The 21422-nt window shown below is 39.7% G+C and overlaps 2 protein-coding genes across 3 annotated transcripts; one reads left to right on the forward strand and one right to left on the reverse strand.

The window, feature by feature from the left end:
- Positions 1–359: 359 nt before the first annotated feature.
- On the reverse strand, positions 360–6242 carry LOC124236737 (centrin-4). The gene is made up of 5 exons (XM_046655715.1): positions 6144–6242; positions 4742–4888; positions 4223–4351; positions 3424–3561; positions 360–3210 (listed from the first exon to the last, which is right to left on the reverse strand). Exons 1-5 carry the CDS (start codon positions 6144–6146, stop codon positions 3121–3123), a joined length of 507 nt encoding a protein of 168 aa, XP_046511671.1. The 5' UTR covers positions 6147–6242; the 3' UTR covers positions 360–3120.
- A 259-nt stretch (positions 6243–6501) lies between these two features.
- BBS12 (Bardet-Biedl syndrome 12) lies at positions 6502–20830 on the forward strand. 2 transcript variants are annotated; one of them, XM_046655608.1, is made up of 3 exons: positions 6502–6607; positions 14014–14080; positions 15904–20830. In XM_046655608.1, the coding sequence occupies exon 3, from the start codon at positions 15914–15916 to the stop codon at positions 18056–18058; it is 2145 nt and encodes a 714-aa protein (XP_046511564.1). In that variant the 5' UTR covers positions 6502–6607; positions 14014–14080; positions 15904–15913; the 3' UTR covers positions 18059–20830. The 2 variants fall into 2 exon arrangements, with proteins under 2 accessions (XP_046511564.1, XP_046511565.1); XM_046655609.1 differs by lacking the exon at positions 14014–14080 and having other exon boundaries at positions 6519–6607.
- The last annotated feature ends 592 nt before the right edge of the window (positions 20831–21422 follow it).

Raw genomic sequence — 21422 nt, forward strand, 5'->3', positions numbered from 1 at the left:
TGCTCGTATTGAAAAGGGGACATAACTAAGATGCAACAGAGATATATTTGGTTGAAAATGTTTTTGTATTTACTACCAACGTAGTTTCTTTCCAGTCTTGGCTCTGATGATTACAAAGGCATGGAAAACAAAGGAAGGTTCACTGGATCCTCTTACACTTGAATGCTTGGCAGCCCTCCCTCTCTAGTATTTCAGTGTGTTGGCTCATCAACTTCCCTCACTCCAGGACTGTCTCCACATTACTAGTTTAAATGAGACAAAATCATGATGCCTAACAATGTGGACATGAATGTTTTTTAAAATTTTTTATTGAAGTACAACACTCACACAAATGCACAAGCCAAATAAACATCTCAATGGATTAAGTCAATGTAAACAATTATGTAATTACCATACAAACCAAGATACATGAAGTAGCCAACACTAGAAATCCCCTGCAAGCCCCCTCCTACTACTTCCTTCCTTTTCCCCATGGTAATCACTATTGTGATGATCAGAATTAGACTACAGTCTAGTAGGAGTACTATGGTTTTTATGAGAATAAATACTGTTAAAAGATGAATCATTACCATCTTACTGTTACATAGTTTGAACATCTGTAGAAACCATCTCATGAAGTAAACTTTTAAAAATTTAAAATCTGAACAATAATCAAAATCACAAGACAACAGGAAAATGCATGCAGCACATATGACAAAGATTAATTTCCTTTGTATATAAAGAGCTCCTACAAATCAATAAATTTTAAAAATCCAATAGAAAAATAGGCAAAGGACATGGATAGGCAATAGACAGAAAAGAAAAAATAGATCCTAAACATGAAAAGACAAATGCCTCTCATAAGAGAAATGAACATTAAAATTACAATGAGATATGACTTGCGACTTGTCAGATTGGCAGAAATCAAAAAGTTTGGTGATACTTTATCAAAGAGTGGGCATTTTCATTTACTGTTGGGAATGTAATTTGGCAAAAATCTTTTTAGAAGGCATTATCAATATAAAAAATGTTTAAATTAAATGCATGTAGATTTTGACCCAACCATTTCACTTCTAAGAACTAATTCTACAGTTATACTCACATCTATACAATAAGGTTATTAATTTAAGCAAAAGATTAGAAATAAAGTCCATCAATAAAAGACTGTCAAATAAAATATAATCTATACAGTGGAATGTTATATAGCCATTAGAATGAGTCATTTTATTTGTATTGTTCCAGTACTATCCCTAAAATACATTAAATGAAAAAATTAATACATACAATATATGTAGTATGCTATCATTTGTGGAGAAAAATCTATTCTATATACACGTGCATATATATATGCATTCTCTGCAATGATTCATAAGAAACTGGTAAAAATAACTGTCTACTGGGAGAACTGAGGCTTCACTGGGAAAGAGACTTTTATTTAGAATTCTTTGAACTTGATATGTATTTTTACGTTCATTACCCAGTTAAAATATATATTTTAAAAACTTAAAGGCCATAATTTTCACATATAAAGCATGTTTAGTAGGTACATTTTTTAGCAGGAAATGCTACATAATTAGGAATTAAAGATAGTGTGAAACGCTTAAGAATATTCATGAGCATATGCCATTCTAGCTTCAATCAAATAATGAAAACCTCTCTTGTGTTGACAAAACGAGAAACTTCAGTTGAGCTAAAAATGAACCAGGTTGGGCAATGAAAGCTACATTTTCTACAAGCCTTTCGTGCTCCAAAGACCATTACTTGGGTTTAGGAATTTTGTGTCCAGCAAGTAGCATCTGTCACCCATTATCAGGAACAGAAGTCTGAACACTTCTGCCCATTGCATCTTGGTATCAGAGTCGCCAAGGAAAACACAATGCAGTCAGTACTGGAAGGAACAGTGCTTTGCTCATATAGAGGAGACAGCAAGATCAGCTTCAGTAGAGAGTGTTGGTTTCCCACGGCCAGCAGTTCCCTCCCAGAAGCCAACGCAGAGCAGTTGGCCTGCTCACACCCCTCTTGTTGCATAGCAGAAGACCCCATCCCCCGCCTGAAGTGGACTGATAGAGCAGTGGGGTTGGCCAGGTTTCATATGACATATATGCTTAAGCAGAACAAAGTACACATTGAGCCTGAAACAGAAAAAGATATTCACAGACAAGGTGACAAGTCCAGCACAAGCTATAAGGACTCTCTCGGTAAGCAAGTGTTCTAGTCCCAAAGCCCATTCTTATACAACCCAGTACGAGTCAAAAGACTGCACACAAGAGACTGCCTTTCCCAACAGTTTGGCTCTTTCATAGAAAACAAATAAAGCTAAATTACAAGAGAGTCATAGAATTGAATGACCTAGAAAATAGGCACTTAATTATCCTGAGAGCTTTTATCCATAGGGGAGCAGCATAATGAAGAATAAGGCTACAAGATTTAGAATCCATGTTTTATTTATCTATGGGCAATTCAACAATTTTTAAACTTAAGTTCTCCAAACTTTAGTTTTCTCACATGTAGTAAGATGGAACTAATACTACCAGCTTCCCAGTTGTAATATATAAACTGAGATAACATATGTAAAATCTCTAGCACCTGTCCTAGGACAGAGGTATTAAATAAATCCAAACTTCTAGGGTCAAACTTACAGGGAAATCTGGGTGATACAAATGCTTTGAATTTCTTTATAAAAAGAAAATTAGCAAATGATGTAGTTTCCAGTTTTATTTAAGACTTTACATATCTGAATAACTTACTAAAAACCAAATGCTCATCTGTTTTTAAAGAGTTGCACAAAAGGAAAATAATAGGGAAAGTAATGGCTTGTTTGCCAAATTGATTTCGATGTGGGGCCAATTTCATTAAACTTAAAAAAATTCTAAGTCTTTTGACCCTGGGACTCTAAAAATAGCAGTTGGAATTAATATGTTCTTGGATTCATGGTTCCAAAAAGTCATTTACATTTTCTTTGTTTCATGATGCTGTAGATTTAACAACATATTGGTAGAAACATGTAACTACTCACATGGATTAAACATCAAGAGACCAATTTGTGTATATAAACTAAAAACTAAAAATGAATACATTCAGATATTATGGAACTGTATAACAAATGTAATTTGTTCACTTTACAGAAGGAACAAAAAAGAATTAATAAAGAGTGGTCTTTTTCATTATTTTCAAAAATTCTTCCTCATTTATTCCTCCATCCCCGTCACGATCAGCTTCATCAAGAATTTCCTGTAAAACGAAATGTTAAATATGATATGTGAAATCTATAAAAGTGAATAATGATATAAATGAATGTTCAAATACATACTCCAAACCAAATTTTATTTTAAATGTATTTATGAGTACAACTAAAGAATATAACTATAAATTATATGTTACATATGTTTTATGTTATATATGTTTTGTATGTTATATATGTAAATTTTAAAAAATAACATCTACCTGAAGTTCATCATCTGTTAAATTTTCCCCTAGTTCCTTAGCAACCCTCTTGATGTTGGTTAGTGTTATGCTTCCAGTCCCATCATCATCAAATAATTTGAAAGCCTTCAGTATTTCTTCTTTTTCATCTTTCTCACTCTTTATGAAAACAGAAACAACTAAATGTCATTAGTCTTTCATTTATCCTATCAAGCTGGACTTAGAGGTCTTTGAGGTCTACAGCAGCAACGTACCAGGTAGCTGAGCTCTGACTTTATGTACTGCTCTGACTTTTAACAATTATTCCAGTGCACTCACATCTGCCCATCCACGTATGTAAACTCAGGGTTTATTAAAGCGGAAGAGGCACAGGGTGGTAAAGACAATGTATCTCTTATTAACTCCAGTAATTGAGATCCATGACCAAAAATGCAAGCTCCAAGAGAACAAGGAGGCTGTCTCATTCAACGCTCCCTAGAACAGTGCCTCGCCAAAACATACAATAAATGTTTGCTGAATTCAAGGCTTCAAAATGCTGGCCCCATTCTGTCTATCTAGCCATGTATCCTCATTCATGGGAATGAGCCATGTCCATCAGCCATGTAGCCATTATTGCCTAATGAAAAACCTCTTCTCCACCCTGGACAGTCTTCATTACTACCCCGAAAACATCTTTATTTTGCTATTCCTATCTATCTAAATCCCACCCATCTTCAAAGACTGAGCCAAGTCTTCCTCTATGAAACCTCTGATTGCTCCAGCCAAAAAATGTAGGAGGCTACTGCTTGTATTTCTTTGAAAAACAAAATCACTAATGTACCATTTTTACACTCATTATGGCAAAAAAATCTTCAAAATTAATGGTGCCAGTTCCTTCTGTGTCGATTTCAGCTATCATTTTTTTAATTTCTTCTTTCTTTGGTTCAAATCCTAAGGCTCGCATTGCAATCTGAAATAGGAAGCAAACAAATTATAATATGCCGCAATCTCATTCCTAGCTTTTAAATGACTTATTATTAATTACTAGATTCTCTCTTTTTTATACAGACTAGGCATAAACATAGAAAGTCGGTGAACAGGCCTAGGTTCCAATCCTACTGTGCCATAGGATAGGTCGCTGTCACACCCCAGACTTTGGCCTACTCATTTATAAAACAAGAATAAAATGTTTTACAAGGTATTGTTTTGTTAGTGCAGGGCAAGTGAATACACCGACAGTGTAGGTGTGTGCACTGAAGAGACTTTATATCAAGCTTTCAGAAGACTACTGTTAAAGACTGAAAAATTGCCACAAATGATAGTTTTTAAAATGTTTTAGAATTAGAAGCAATTTCAGAACCTTCAACTCTTTCACATCTATGGTTGCAGACCCATCAACATCAAATAAATCAAAGGCCTCTTTAATTTCTTGCTTTTGGGTTTCATTCAATTCAATTTTTGCTGCTCTTTTCCTCCATTGGTCTGAACTTGTGTGGTAGCTGGACGCCTGTAATAAATACACACATGGGTGAAAGATAAACTATATAACTGGAAAAGTTACCAGAACCAGAATAATTGATAATGAACTAATTATATCTAATAAATAAACGTTTCCAAGCATCCTATTCCCTACTATATAATGAAACTCAACAACTTGCCCCTTTTCCCTTTGCTAACATTTGTGCTTTTAGTTATTAATATCTTGATGGAAAGCCTGGTTCTTCTTTACTAGTTAGGTTTTTCCTTAAAACTGGTGCCTTTTGAGAGGGAGAAGAGGCAAAAGAAGGTATGCTGGAACAGTAGATGGTGTCATGTCAGAATACAATTAGCCTTACTCAATCCGTCTGAAAAGTGGTCGTTTAAGGAATATTTACCTTCATATATGCCTATATGTCTCACAATAAAATTTGTTTATTTTGTGGGATATGCTTGATTGGAACATAATATCCTTTTCACCTTATTCTAGCATACTCTTCTATATTACAGAAGCTGAGGAACGAAAAAGTACATTTTCCAAGTAAAAAACTACTCCAGGGATCTAGATAAGAATACATGTCGGGCCATCCATCAGTATCCACCGTACATTTGGAAGCTAGAGGTCACCTTCCTGCTATTTGCCATTTCCCGCTGGCAAGCAAGGCCATGGAATTACTCCTGGGGTTATTCTGCAGCCTCATTTTGGTATCCTGTCTCCAGCTTTGAGCTGAGAAGCAGTGGGGGACTAGACTCCTTGTTCCTGTGTACCAGTCGCCAGCTTCACGTGCAGGTGTTGGCTGTGGCAGCGGCAGATGCTTGATCCCTGGACTCCAGACACACTGGTGCGGTCCTTGACTAAGTAGTGCCAGCGGCAGCCTTCAGATTCCCCACTTCCCCAGCAGTGGCAGAGTTTGTAGCTCCGCCGGCGAGTCAGTTTTCAGAGTTCAGGACATCTTTCCTAGAGGTCCAGGCCGTCCAACAGTTCTTAAGCATCTTAATCTCTGTATTCAATTCCTCTCTGGTTAAAGAGTGGTTTCTGTGTTCAACACGGAACCTATTGCAGACTGTTGCTATTAGCAGTTGATCGGGTGGATGAGGGAAAAAAAGGAAGAACCCCTGTTCCCCAGGGAAAATGCGCTTCTATTTGGCTACGAGAGGAGGCGTTACTGACGACACTCGAGGATCACGATAAAGACGCGAATAAGACATATCATAAACTAAACAAAATTCCTTCCTTGCTCCGAGGGGAAACCAGCCCCAGCGGGAGATTACAGCCTCGCACTCACCATGGCCCCAGCCAGTGTCCGCAGCTTAGAGCCCGGACCTCACCTGCCGCTCCGCAGCCCAACAGCAGCCTCCTCCGCTCGAAAGCCGTTGCTAAGGCCGCTCTCGCAGACCTCTCGTTCAGCCCCGCCCACCCGCGTGCACATACTGATTGACAGTTATCCCATCCAATGGGCAGGAGAAAAGGCCCTTGAGGCCAGCCCCCTCACTCTTCTCTCTACCAATAGCCTAACGCTGTGCCTTTTACTGCCTACAGTTAAACGGAACTTTCCGTCTGGTTTCTTAGCGACCAGGTCCTCAGCCCCGGCCCGCTTGCTCCTCTTCGCACATGCGCAAACTGCGTGCGAGGAAGGAGTGGGGCGGGTCTTCGCCCCGGCGCCTTAGGGTGGTTGTGCCCGCCGGATGCTCGTCTGGTGGTGGGAAGCCCTGGACTGGAGCCTCCCGTGGGCATGGAGAACAGACCGAGGTTAGTAGGGAGGTGCTTCCACCGGCTGCTGTCTTTGGTGAAGACGTAGGGAGCCCTTGTTTGCTTTTCTGACCTCTTAGGGCCGGGAAAGGATGAGAATCTAGGGCCTGGTAAGCCTGGGTGTATTGGTACAGCTTTGAGCGGAGAGGACTGCTCTTTCCATGAGCCTCCACAGTGCCTGGCTCTTGGCCTTTAGCCACTTCCCTCCTCCCTGGTTCGCAGGGATTCTGGCCTGGAAGGCAATGGCATTTCTTTATAGGAGGGGTGTGGTGCGGCGATGTACTTGGAAGGAGGTGGGTGTGGGGGCAGGATGGGTCTTGGGATGCCCTTGAAGCCTCACTGCATAGGAAAGAGTTTTGACCAGGATTGTGTTTATTTGTAGGGTAGGACTTTGGCCCCACCCCTCATCACTCTCAGACATCTACCTGACTCCTCGCTGACCACTCTCACCTCCAGCCATGCCATTGGCTGAATCCCAAGATCTCAACCCTACCCGGGCGTAGATCCGCGCTCTTGAGCCACACACAGGTGGCCTGATAATCCAGCTGACTCAGTAACAGCCGAGATTCAGATGCCCAGACAGCCGCTGTAAACCAGCGCAAATTCTTGTCCAGAGAGCCGGGCTTGCTGGCTCTGCCAAGTACTGAATCTGGTCATGGACCAACTAAAGAGTGGGGGAGAAGGACTGAGGTGGATCCTTCACTTCCTAGTAGGAATGAAAAGGTGATAGTCTCTTGAAACTTACAGATCAAGACTTTTTGTGACTCCTGCAGTGCCTTCTCTAAATACTTTATTTTTTAAAATCAGACTGGATTCTCCAGCAATGGATTCAGGAAGAACATTAACTTTCACCTGGTCTTTTTCCTTTGTCTCACTTATCTCATTGAAGTAGAGCAGGAAAAACGTGCAAAGCACATTCTTGAAGCAGTCTCCCAAGTCGCTGTTCCTACTTTAGTAAGTAGGAACATGACACATTTTCCAAAACCATCATGCCATCTTGTTCACATTATGTCCCAGGCAGACACCCAAGCATTGTAATAATTGATTTAAAAAAACTCATTAGGATTCTGGAAAATAGGTAAGGTTATTCTAATATTAGAAGTGATTTTTCCGTATAAAGTTACCCCAGTGGAAATTAATAGGATGCAAATTCAAGATATTTTGTGAATTAAGTAAAATTTTCAGTCTCTTAATTATAATATATTGATTTTTCAGGCCATTAATCTCACTTGAAAAATTGCTCTTGATAAATTTCAAGAACATACACTTCATCTTTACTACTAATATTAAAGGGATTTCTGAGACCCAGAAATGAATAAGTGACCAAATATATAGAACCAGATTCTAATTTCTAGGCTCTCCTGGATCAAGTTTGATCTCATGTTAATTAAAAGGCTGAATAGTATGTTAACCTGCTTTTATATCACTCTATGATTTAGGCTCTTATATTTGGGATATTAACTTCTAGTAAAAGTGATTTTTTAATTATAGGCTCAGATTGCAATTTCTAGGTGGCAGACAGGAAGTACTCAGTCCTAAAAAAATAGCTATTACTAATCTAATCGTACTATAGAACATTGATAATAATAATAATCATCTAGGAAAATATTAAACACGTTAGCACTCTTAAATCTCCCAAATTTATTTATACTCTCTACGGGTCATGTACTATGCCAACTATTAGGTGAAAGGAACTGAGTGTAGAATATAAAGATGAATAAAAGCAAGGAACCCACAGATTAGTGGGGGAGATAGGCAGAGACATAAATATAGTGTTTTAAATTCAGGGTGCTAAGTGCTTTAGCAGATCTGTGTAGAAAGTGCTTTGGAAGCACAGGAAAGAGATGCTACTTCCCAGAGCACTGGAGAAGGCTGTATCAAAAATGTGGCCTTTGCCTTTGGTCATGAAAGATGTATAACATTTGCCAAGGTGAAGAAAGGGTAGGATATTCAAATCAGAGTTTAGCATGTGCAAAAAGGAAAATGAATGTATGTTCTAATGTGTCAAAATCATGGGGTTTCTAAGGAAAGGTGGAAGATGAGTCTTTTAAATTGAGATCAGATTATAGGACACCTATGTCAACCTAGGGAGTAAAGACTTTATTTTCTAATAGATAAATAGACGTTTTTAGGAAGTGGAGTGATTAGGTTTGTGCTTTTCAAAGATGATTCTGACAACCATGTGAAGGAGGAACCATTTTGGAAGCAATTAAAGGGCCTCAACTAAGGCAGTTCTGAAAAGGATTCCTGCCAACTCTAAGAGTAGTTGAACCGTAAATTTACGGTGGAGGAATACTGACAGTGGCGTGTGTTTAATCTTGTTTCAGTTTTGTACTTAAATCTAAGATAACAAATATAATGAAAACCATTCATGCATTCAGTCATCAAATATTTATTGAGTGCCTGCAGTGTGTTAGACTATATTCTTGTATGTGGAATGTCTCAGTGGCTAAAATTGCCCTCCTGGGAGTTACATTCTAACAGAGGGAGATAATCAATAAATAATAAATAAATAAGTAAACTATGTACTATTTTATAAGGTGATAAGTGTTATGGAAATGAAGAAAGTAGAGCAGATAAAGGGAATCCAGAGTCTAGAGGGAAAAGAGAAGTTTGCGAAGTGTTAAATAGGGTGCTCAGGGTAGGCCTCATTGAAAAGGGGGAAATTTGAGTAAATATTTAAAGGTGGTGAGGCAGTAGATTTCTTGGGGAAGAGCATCCCAAGAAGAGGAGCCTTTCAACTGGACAGAAACACTAAGGTGGGGAGCATAACTTGCGTGCTCCAGACATAGAGAGCAGGGCTGAGCAGAGGGTCAAAGGGTGTAGTCGTAGGAGACAAAGAGGGGCCAGAGGCAGGAGTGCACATGATCAGGGCACTGTCAGGACTTTGACTTTCACTCTGAGTGAAATGAGAAGGCTTTGCAGGATTTTAAGCAGAGGAGTGAAAGGATCTGAGTTAATTTGTTTTTTGAGAAAGATTAGCCCTGAGCTAACATCTGCCGCCAAGCTACCTCTTTTTGCTGAGGAAGACTGGCCCTGAGCTAACATCCGTGCCCATCTTCCTCTGCTTTATATGTGGGACGCCTGCCACAGCATGGCTTGACAAGCGGTATGTAGGTCCGCACCCAGCGTCCAAACTGCCGAACCCTGGCCCGCCAAAGCGAAACATGCAAACTTAACCACTCTGCCACCAGGCTGGCCCCCAAGATCTGAGTTATTTTTTTTTTCCTTTTTCTCCCCAAAGCCCCCCAGTACATAGTTGTATATTCTTCGTTGTGGGTCCTTCTAGTTGTGGCATGTGGGACACCACCTCAGTGTGGTTTGATGAGCAGTGCCATGTCCGCGCCCAGGATTCGAACCAACGAAACACTGGGCCGCCTGCAGCGGAACGTGCGAACTTAACCACTCGGCCACGGGGCCAGCCCCGATCTGAGTTAATTTTTAAAAGGGACTCCTGTGTCAGACAAAGGAGTAAAATCTTTATTTTCCAAGTTGGAGATTTTTAGGCAGTGGAGTGATATGATTAGACTGCTGTCTGGGGAATAGACTGGAGATAGGCAAACTCTTAGTTTTGATGATGGAAAAAGCTAATCATAACTGTCAGAAAATACTAATTTTTTTAAAATGTAACTCCTGAAAAGCATTGCATGTCTTAGTATTCTAAACCAAGTACTTTAGACAAGACTAGACATGATCTCAGGGAAAGAAAGCTGCTTCTGATGTCAGAATCCCATTGAAATAGTCTGACTGTGCTCTTCTATTACACTATTAACTTCTATTAAGTTAAAACTTAAGAGCTTAATAGGCTTGCTGGCTTAATAGCTGGCAAGTAAAGTTGTTAGTGATCTCAATAATGAAACAGAACTCTGTCTGTGGAAAACACTGATGCTGATGTATAGCAGAACAAGAATCAGATTGTGTCAGTTCAACACCAAGAACACTTGCCAGAGGTGCTTCTCATGTTTGAAACTATCTGTTGCACCATCCCTCCCCTGTCTTTGTCTTGTTATACTCAGCCTCTTAGAAGATGAGGGATTCTTGTTTGAGTTTTTATTTTATGTTAATTATAGTGAATTGTAATCTCATCAAAATAATAATTTGGGAGCTCTTCTAAATTTAGGAATGCTAAGACTGTTTTTTAAAAAAATTACTGTTGAAACTTGGAATACAGTTTTCAAATGCTGAAACAGATCTCTTGCATAATTATTTTGATATTACTTTTATGTGACTTTTTGCTCAAAGATTAGTTTTGTCTAAATGATTTCATGCCTTCTCTGGGAAACCTTTTTTCATATAATTAAATACAGACTAAGTTTGAAAAAGCCCATGACTTTTTCCTTTTACTCTAAATTCTCTATGACTTTTCCACTCATACAGTAATATCTTGTGATTTAAGTATAGTATAGAAAGGGAACCATAAACAGAGACTCTGACACCTAAAAGAAAAAATGGGCTTATCCATATTAGGGGTATGAACAAGGCTTATAAGAAGGCAGAAAGGCTTAAAAGTGGGAAGTGCAGTGGGAGATTCTACAGAAGAGAGGGCGAATTACCATCATGCTGAGTAGAAGGGCAGCCAGATGGTGGTATTGGATAGTAGTTAACAGCATGGGACTTTGGCATTAGACAAACCAGGGTTTTAGCCCATATTCTTTTACTAGCTATGAGGTTTTGTATGTTACTTAACTATTCTTTATTTTCTACATTGTTAAAATAGGTTAGCTCTAGTACCTACCTCATATTGTTGTTGTGAGGACTACGTTATATAATGCATGTAAAGTGCCTCCTACTTAATAAGCTCTCAAAACCTGTTGGGAATAAAAAACAAAAGCAAAAATCCAGTCTTGTCTTTTCAGGCTTGTCTTTTCAATAAATTATTCTGGAGCAACTGGATATCCATGAGGGAAAAAATAACCCCCACCTCACACAAAAATCAGTTTCTGATGAATTATAAACATAAATATAAAAGCCAAAACCAAAAAAAACAAAGTTGGAGGACTCATACTTCCTGACTTCAAAACTTACTACAAAGCTACAGTGATCAAAACAGTGTGGTCCTGGCTTAAAGATGGACATGTAGACCAATGAAATAGAATTAAGAATCCAGAAATAAACCCAAACATCTATTTCCAATTGATTTCTGACAAAGGTACTGAGACCACTCAATGGGGAAAAGAATAGTCTCTTCAATGAATGGTACTGAGACAATTTTATATCCATATGCAAAAGAATGAAGTTGGACCCCTACCTCACACCATATACAAAAAAATCAACTCAAAATGTATCAATGAACTTAATATAAAATATAAAATTATAAAACTCTTTGAAGAAAACGTTGGGTTAAATCTTCATGATTCTGTATTTGACAATGGATTCTTAAATATAACACCAAAACCAGGAGCAACAAAAGAAAAACTAGACAAATTAGACTTCATTAAAATTAAAAATTTTATAGGTCTAAGTACATTGTCAAAAAATAATGGAAATGTAACCTATAAAATGAGAGAAAATATTTGCAAATCATATTTTTATAAGGTTCTAGTATCTAGAATACATAAAGAACTCTTAAAATTCAACAACAAAAAAAACCCAATTTTAAAATAGGCGAAAGATTTGAATAGATATTTCTGCAAAGATAATGTACAAATGGCCAACAAGCACATGAAAAGATGTTCAATATCATTAGTCATTAGAGAAATGTAAATCAAAACTGCAATGAAATATCACTTCACATCCAGTAGGATATCTATTATTTAAAAAGTAATAGTATTAAAAAATAAAACAAAACAGAAGATAAGTGTTGGTGAGTGTACTGGGCTGAATAGTGTTCCCCCCTGAACTCATGTCTACCCAGAATCTCAGAATATGACTTTATTTGGAAACAAGGTCTTTGTAGATGTAATCAGTTAAGATGAGGTCATAACAGATTAGGATGGGCCCTAAGTCCAATGACTGGTGTCCTTTTAAGAAGGCCATGTGAAAGGGAGGCAGAGACTGGAGTTATGCTGCCAAAAGCCAACGACCTTTAGAAGCAACTAGAAGCTGATAGAGGCAAAGAAGGATTCTTCCCCAGAGCCTTCAGAAGGAGCATGGCCCTGCAAACACCTTGATATCAGACTTCTGAACTCCATAACTATGAGAGAATAAATAGGTATTATTTTTAAGCCATCCAGTTTGTGGCAGTTTGACAGTAGCCCTAGGAAACTAATACAGCAAGGATATGGAGAAATTGAAGCCCTTATATATTGCTGGTGGGAAAGTAAAGTGGTTCAGTTTACTGTAGAAAACAGTTCCTCATAAAGTTAAACATAGAATCACCATATGACCACCCCTAGGTGCGTATGCAAAAGAGTTGAAGACAGGTACTCCAATACTTGTATGCAAATTTCATAGTAGCACTATTCACAATAGTCAAAAGGTAGAAACAAGTCCATCAACAGATGACTGGATAAGCAAAGTAATACATACATACATCCATCCATATGGTTGCGATGGACTGTTACGCAGCCATAAAAAGGAATGAAGTACTGACACATAATACAACGTGGATGAACCTCAAAAACATTATGCTAAGTGAAAGAAGCCAGACCCAAAGAGCATGTATTGTATGATTCTACTTATGTGAAATATTCAGAATAGGCACATCCAGAGATGGAAAGCAGATTGGTGGTTACAAGGGGCTGGGGAAGAGGAGAGTAGGGAGGGACCGCTCAATGGCTGCAGGATTTTTTTTGTGGGGGGGGGCGGTTAATGATGGAAATGTATTGTAACTAGATAAAGGTAGTGGTTGTTCAACATTGTGAATGTACTAAGTACCACTGAATGGTACTAAAACCACATTAAAATGGTTGTGTTTATGTTGTGTGAATTTTCACCTGAATTTAAAAGAAAGACTAGAGCCAGCACTGATGGCCTAGTGGTTAAAGTTCGGCGTGCTCCACTTCAGAAGCCCGGGTTCAGTTCCTGTTCCTGGGTGTGGAACCACACCACCCGTCTGTCAGTAGCCATGCAGTGGCAGTGGCTCACATAGAAGAACCAGAAGAACTTACAACTATACACAACTATGTACTAGGGCTTTGAGGGGTGTGGAGAAGGAAAAAGGAGGAAGATTGGCAACAGATGTTAGCTTAGGGCGAATCTTCCCCTGCAAAAAATAAAATAAAAATAAAATTTAAAAAAGACTAAAACCTAAAGCTTTGGAAGAAACATAGAAGAATATCTTTTGTACTCCGGGGTAGGCAAAACTTTTGTAAATAGAACCCAGAAAGCAATAACCGTAAAAAGAGAAAAAAAAGATAAGTGAACTAGCTCGCCAGGCAGTATTAAGGGCCACTTGTGGTTTGGGATCATGAACTTAAAATGAAACCAGTTAGCATGGTTATGTGTGTTTTTCTGTTTATGTTCAGCTGCCCCAGGTTAAGCATGGAGTAGACAGAGAGTTGGATTTCATCAAAATTAGTGGAGATTTGCAAGGTAAGATGCAAATTACTTTAGATTTACAAGGTAAGATGAACCAAAAGAGGTACAAGGTTTGGAGGGTGTGCGTGCAAAGGAGTGATTGTAGTAACTGACAAATGGGGATTTAAACTGGGCGAGTAGAGAACTGATAAAAGGGGGTGAGTGGTGAAGGACAGCAAAGACATGGTAAGATCAGATAGTTGTAAGACATGAAGAGTCTCAGGATTGTTGAAGCTGGAGTCCTAGAGTATATTTTGGCTCTCTCTAGGATATGCTTGAGTGTGTCAGAGTTTTATTTTTATTTTACAGAGTTGAAAATTTCACTGAGTTCAAACGATCATTATATATTTTCCTAGGCTGCACCAGCTTTTCTTCTTAGTCCTTAGAAACCTGTAGAGAGCTCCTCTTAAGGAATGGTTATTTGTGGCCGCCTGTGATCTCAAGGTCTGCCTCACACTGTGGTGCTCTTTAGCGTCAAGGCTGAATCTGCAGCTTACAGAAACAAATTTACAGTGCTGTGGCCAGCATTAGAGGAAAAGCAAAACTCTAAGAGTTGTTTGCTTTTTGATATTTTGGACTTAAAATATTGTGATGAATGTTACTTGAAGAATTGTGAAGTCTTAGAGTTGGAGGAGAAATTTATATTATCTACAGTTTTAGCTTTAGTACTTTAACTGAGAGCTCATACCTCGCAAGACAGGTCCTTTTAGTATAGACAGCTGTTTAATTAGGGGGTACTTTGTTAAAACATTCTTTTTATTGGGCTGAAGTCTTTCTCTTGTAACTTCTTCCTATTAGTTTTAGATGTGAATTCTGAAATATTATGGAAAAAGTCCAGTTGCTCTTGAACTTCCCTTTAAATAGTACTTTTTTCCCCTTTATATTCTAATCAGTAGTTGAATTCATCCTCTTACCTCCATTCGTCTTCCTCATTTCTCAACTAGATAACTATAGAAGATGCTTAACTGGCCTCTCTGCCTCCAGTCTGGCACTCATCCAATCAGTTCTCTACACTGCTAGCAGAGTGGTAATAAATCCACAACACAAATAACATTTATTATTATTATTATTAATTATTGTAGCAAGTACTCATCAAGCACTATGTGCAGGCACTGTTCTAAGTCCTGTACTTGTGTCCTCCTTATAATAGCCCTATGAAGTAGATTGTCTGTAACTATGCTCCTTTTTCAGATGTGGAAACAGGGCAGAGTAGTTAAATAACTTGTTGAAGGCTCTGCAGCTCGTAAGCAGTAGAGCCAAGTTCAAACCCAGACTTCTAGCTTCAGAGCACATGCTCTCAAACACTCCATCAAGCTCTTCTTAATCTTCCTTACTTAAAACACTTGTGGTTCCCATTCTAAGATCAAGTTTGGCATGGCGCGTGATGCCCTTCATGGTCCAACCCCTTTCCTCTTCTAGAGCTTCATCTCCTGCTTTTCCCCACTACTTTCTTTGTATTCCCATAAAACTAAACTGCTTGTATTATCCCAGTACACTCTGTTTTTTCAAATATATGTGCATTTACTACCACCTCCTTTAACCTGCTAACCCTTTCAAATTATTCTTCAAGACTCACTTTAGGTATTACCTTTTTCTGGAAACATTGTCTGTTGCCTGCATGACCCACCTTCCCTGTTGGATGATGTGTTCCTCCTCCACACACCCATTCCTTTGTCATTAATATCATAATACTGTGTCATTGCACTGACCATATTTAATGGAAACTATAAATACCAGAAACTCCTCAAATGAGGGAACCATATCTGGTTTTTCTTTTGTAAGCATTTATACCCACGAGTTACACTGAATAAAGTTCCAAGTTTTTATTTTATTTACAGATGATGATTCATGGTGATGGCTTGCAGAGTCATAAACAAAAGAAGGCACATGGGACTTCAACAACTCTCATCATTTGCAGAAACAGGAAGAACTTTTCTGGGCCCAGTAAAATCATCCAAATTTATTATAGATGAAGAGTGTCATGAGAGTGTGTTAATCAGTTCAACAGTAAGGCTTCTCGAAAGTTTGGATTTAACCAGTGCAGTGGGACAACTTCTCAGTGAAGCAGTTCGAGCACAAAATAACACATACAGAACTGGAACCAGTACTCTTTTGTTTCTTGTTGGAGCATGGAGCAGTGCTGCTGAAGAATGTCTTCACATGGGTGTCCCCGTTTCGTTAATAGTGTCTGTAATGTCAGAAGGCTTGAACTCTTGTATTGAAGAGGTAGTTTCCCTTGAAGTCCCTGTCCACCATGTATTTGACCATATTGACAACACAAAGACATTTTCTGGACTTGAAACATTTAGTGTCAGTTTGGGCCCTTTTCTACAAATCCCATCAGATACTGGTTTGATGCAGAAAGAGTATGATCTCAAAGATGTTGCCCCTCAGCCATTGACCATTCACAATCTTTCTGGGAGACCTGTTAAATCACCTCAACTCTTTAGGCCTCAGGCTAAGGTTGAAGCAGATACAAACACGTCACAAACCCCTCAAACTCTGAAGAACAGTCTGCTTGCAGACACCTGCTGCAGAAAGTCAGTACTAATCCACAGTAGGCATCTTAATAGGACAGATAATAGCCAGCAGATAAGCAAACCAGATGGATTTCTAGAACAACATGGTGCAGCTACTCCCCAGGCTTACAGGTGTAATGATCTGGTAGAGTTGGAGGTGGGTTTGAGTCACGGAGATGACAGCAGCATGAAATTAGTAGAAGCAGCAGCACAGCTGCAATATCAGAATGCTCGTACGCAACAGGGCAGCTGTGCAATGCCGTTTATGTTTGACATTTCAAGAATCTTCACTTGCTGTTTACCAGGTTTACCAGAAAGTTTTTCTTGTGTCTGTCCAGGATATATCACTGTTGTATCAACATCCAGCACTACTCTGATCAAGGAATTGCAGAATCAGCCTATCCGGGTAGTTCTTATTGAGGGTGACCTCACAGAGAATTATCGCCACCTAGGATTTAACAAGTCTGCAAATATTAAAACGGTATTAGAAAGCATGAAGCTTCCACAAGACAGCTCAGAAGAACTGTGGATAAATCGTGTATTAGAGATATTAATTAAATTCAATGTGAACCTTATCCTGGCACAAGGAAATGTATCTGAACACTTAATTGAAAAGTGCACACACAGTAAGCGGTTGGTAATTGGGTCAGTGAATGGCAATGTGATGCAGGCTTTTGCAGAGGCTTCAGGGGCCGTACAGGTGGCCTACATTACACAAGTGGATGAAAACTGTGTGGGTAATGGGGTCTGTGTGACCTTCTGGAGAAGCATTCCCTTGGATGTTGTAGATACAGTCGACGGAATGGCAATCATGTTAAAAACAGAAGGGATTAATTTGGTTACGGTAGTGCTCACTAGCCCGGTCACTGCACACATGCAAAGCAAAGAAGATAGATTCTGGACTTGTGCCTCTCGCCTGTGTTATGCTCTAAAAGAGCAAAAGGTCTTCCTTGGAGGTGGTGCAGTTGAATTTTTGTGTCTTAGCCATCTTCAAATTCTTGCGGAGCAATCTCTGAGTAAAGGAAACCAAGCCTGTTCAGGATGGCTTCATAATACTTCCTCTTGGCTGGCCTCATCTCTGGCACTGTACAGACCCACTGTGCTTCAATGCCTAGCCAATGGATGGCACAAGTACCTTTCAACTCTCATATATAACACTGCCAATTACTCATCGGAATTTGAAGCCAGCACATTCATTCAACATCATCTACAAAATGCCATAGACTCTGGCTCTCCTTCATCTTACATCTTGAGCGAATATAGTAAACTAAATAGTGGAATTTTCAATTCAGGCATTTCAAATAAACTGGGACAAATTCCAAGAGTTTATGACATTGTTACACCAAAGATTGAGGCGTGGCGCCGAGCTTTGGATTTAGTACTCTTAGTCCTTCAGACAGACAGTGAAATTATTACTGGACTCGGACACACAGAGATAAATTCACAGGTGCCAGAGGGCTTTTTATTTTTGTAGTGTTATTGGCTAAGTCTTTGGAAAATAATCTTTTGTAATATATCATGCTAATAATAAATTTTCTAGTAGCCAGGTCATAGTGCCTAAAATGCCAGCTATTACCAAGAAGAAAATAATTGATATCTGTCAATAATTGTGCAAGCTCTGAGATTTCACTCTACTTAACAAGCTAACAAGTTAGCCTGTTACTATTTCATGGGATGCTATAGAATACATGAGACACTTGGGTAACAGACAGAGGACTTTTATTATTCACAGCAAAAGCAGTAGCCAGAGCTTCGTGTGGGTTTGTGTCAGTTCACCGTTTCTGTAAGTCCCACAAAAGCAACACAAAGGGCCAATGATGGAAGCCTGCACACATAGTGAGTTGTGTTACTGAAGAGGAACACTGAGCTTGGGATATTCACCGCTTTTGTGGTAAGCAGAAACAGTCCTGTTCATTGTCCAAGGGGAGTTGTTACCTCCTGCCTCAAGGTTGCTGAGTGTAAACACAAGCCTGGACTAGGTAAAGGTAGGTCAGGTCTTTGCATTCATGGCATACCCAGAAAGTATGCCATGTTGCTCACAGCCCATAATGGATAGCCTCTTCCAACAATTCACTGTTTAACCTGACATGTTCTTGGCCAAACTTGAATTTTCATGTGAGTATGCTGCTCTTTTGGCTACTCTGATTAATCTGAAAAACAGGTTGTTTAGTCAATACCAACACCATTCAGTTGGTCTCATATAGCAATTAATTAAGTCTGCTGTCAACAGACTCTGAGCAGCAGGGTGAAGCCAGTCTGCAGTATTGACCTCAGTCGTGTCCCCCAGGGTCTTGCATTTAGTCAACTGTAAATTCCAGTGGGTTAGCAGGACATCTTTTTATTAGCCAGAATGTAGTCTAAGACCAATTTATTTTCCATTATGACCCACGCAAGGGAGCTTTGACTGATTTGCTGACCTTTGGTGTCAGTACCAAAAATTATAGGAGGCAATAGATGGGCCAGGAAGCAACCCCGATCCCTAATGGAGAGATCTTCCATGGCCCATTTTCCCCACATACAAGCACATAATCCAGTGGACTCAGGTCAGTCTACTTCAGGATTTGTTGTTAAACCTGATTTGAATTACCATTATATAGATTTGATTAAGTCACAAAGATAGTGTCACCCAGTAGTTGCAGCCTCAGTTTCCATACATGGCAAATTCCAAGGCCACTCAAACATTATGAGAAACATATGGTCAGTCAGATTGAGACAAGGATGTCCTGGTTCCTGTATTTGCACTTGTTCACCCCTAGGAGCTGCCACTGATGGCATCGTGTACTGCCTCCAATCCTGAATGAGTCTTAAGGTGTCGAGCCTTCTTTTTGGTGGTGGGGCATCAAAGAGACAATATTTGTTTGACTCCCAGAGGGATTGAGTGCTATGAATCTGTCGAGACAGTCTCAAGAAACTTTACTTGGCAAATAGGGTTCTGAATTTTGTTGGGATTTGTCAGCCACTCCTACTGGTAGAGGTGGATAACTCCACAGTCAGGTAGATAGTGGCCACAATCAGGGCCATTAAGACAGGCTTCTAACTTGTCAATGACCAGATCATCTATATAGTAAACATTTGGGGCATCAGAGCATAGAGGCACTGACACTAAATCCCAACCCGCCGATGGGTTAGGATGGGTGAAGGCTTGGTAGCGGATGGCAGGGAGTTTTCTCTACAAGTGGCAATGCTCTGAATGGGAGAATCTCCTCTGGCACTTTATGAGCATTTATAGTATAAGCAAATAACATCTCAATACCAATTATGTATTTTCATAACAAAAGTACATTGAATTGGTTTACAGGGTCATTTTTTCCCTTTACTGCAAGATTTGCTCCAATCCTATCAGTTGACTTTAGTCACTTTTCCCCCCAGTGGGAATATGGACCAAGAAGTTTAACAGTTGCACATTAGGGCCTTTAAAAGCTGCCAAGAGATTATGTTATTTCCCTGCCTAGGAGCTCAGGAAGGAGCAGGGAGTGAGGGCGGCAGCCAAGGAGGCCCTGTTTTTCTTTTTTTTTGGCTTTTCACTTAGCTGTTGGTGCCGACTTCTCCCCTGTGCACTTCCCGGTATCGAGAGCACCCAGACTCCAGGGATCTTTCTTTTTGCCCCCCATACACCATGGCATCTCCTCAGTGTCCTGCAGTCCTTGGTACTTTTGACTGCCCTGTGCCAATGCCTACTTCCCCTCTGGCACTAGGGGCACCTGTATCTTACAGAGCTATAAAAGTTTGAGTCACTTTCTTCCCCATTGTTCCTCCGTCGCACTTGGCTTTCTCCTTCAAGCAGCTGACGTCAGGGTAGAGGGTGAAGGAGGTAGCAAGAATTGTGGAGAAAGAGAAGGGCTCCATGCCACTGAGCAAAGCTTTGAATTTAGAGTAGTCCGCCCTTATCCATGGTTTCACTCTGTAGTTTCTGTTACCCGCTGTCAACTGTGGTTCGAGAGTATTACATGGGAAAAATCCAGAAATAAACAATTGATAAGTTTTGAGTTGCATGCCATTCTGAGTAGCATGATAAAATCTCACTCGGTTCCATCTGGGACGTGAAGCCTCCCTCTGTCCAGCGAGTCCACACTGTATGTGCTGCCTGCCGGTCAGTCACTCAGTAGCCGTCTCAGTTATCAAGATCTGCTGTCAGTTTCGCAGTGCTTGTGTTTAAGTAACCCTTATTTTCCTTAATAACGGCCCCAAGGCACAGGAGCAGTGATGCTGGCAATCCAGATATTCCAAAGAGAAGCCATAAAGTGCTTCCTTTAAATGAAAAGGTGAAAATTCTCGACTGAATAAGGAAAGAAAAAACATCATATGCTGAGGTTGCTAAGATCTACAGTACTTTTATTACAGTATATAGTTAGAATTATTCTATTTTATTATTAGTTATTGTTAATCTCTTACTGTGCCTAATTTGTAAGTTAAACTTTATCATAGGTATGTATGTAAAGGAAGAAAACAAAGTGTATATAGGGTTCAGTACTATCCACATTTTCAGGCATCCACTGGGGACCTTTAACATATCCCCCATGGATAAGGGGGACTACTGTACTTTTGGATTTGATTGGCTGCCCAACTTGTGCTCAGGATTCTTATATTTTCGGTATACTCAAAGTTTTATTTCCTCATTGCTGACAGCATTTCTTTCAGCTTTGGAGACCTCTTGACTTAGCAGCCACTGGCAGATTTCTTCACAGCTAGGGCCCAGGGGCATGCATCCTTCCTCCTCCAGCCCCGAGGTGACTGAGCAACAACCAGGACTCCATCTAGGTGGCTTGTATAATCCTACCTCTCACTGCTTAGCCTCCAAACGTTCATCAGCAGGTAGGACAGTGGGGGCCTCTGCTCCC

This window comes from Equus quagga, chromosome 3 (assembly GCF_021613505.1).
Source record: "Equus quagga isolate Etosha38 chromosome 3, UCLA_HA_Equagga_1.0, whole genome shotgun sequence".
In the NCBI taxonomy this organism is placed as follows: Eukaryota; Metazoa; Chordata; class Mammalia; order Perissodactyla; family Equidae; genus Equus; species Equus quagga.

Coding starts and splice junctions, on each gene's coding strand:
- BBS12 (XM_046655608.1), top strand. CDS start 15,914: ATGGTGATGGCTTGCAGAGTCATAAACAAAAGAAGGCACATGGGACTT.
- LOC124236737 (XM_046655715.1), bottom strand. Junction 4,352..4,741: donor TAGATGTGAAAGAGTTGAAG/GTTCTGAAATTG, acceptor TTCCTATTTCAG/ATTGCAATGCGAGCCTTAGG. Junction 3,562..4,222: donor CCATAATGAGTGTAAAAATG/GTACATTAGTGA, acceptor GTTTTCATAAAG/AGTGAGAAAGATGAAAAAGA.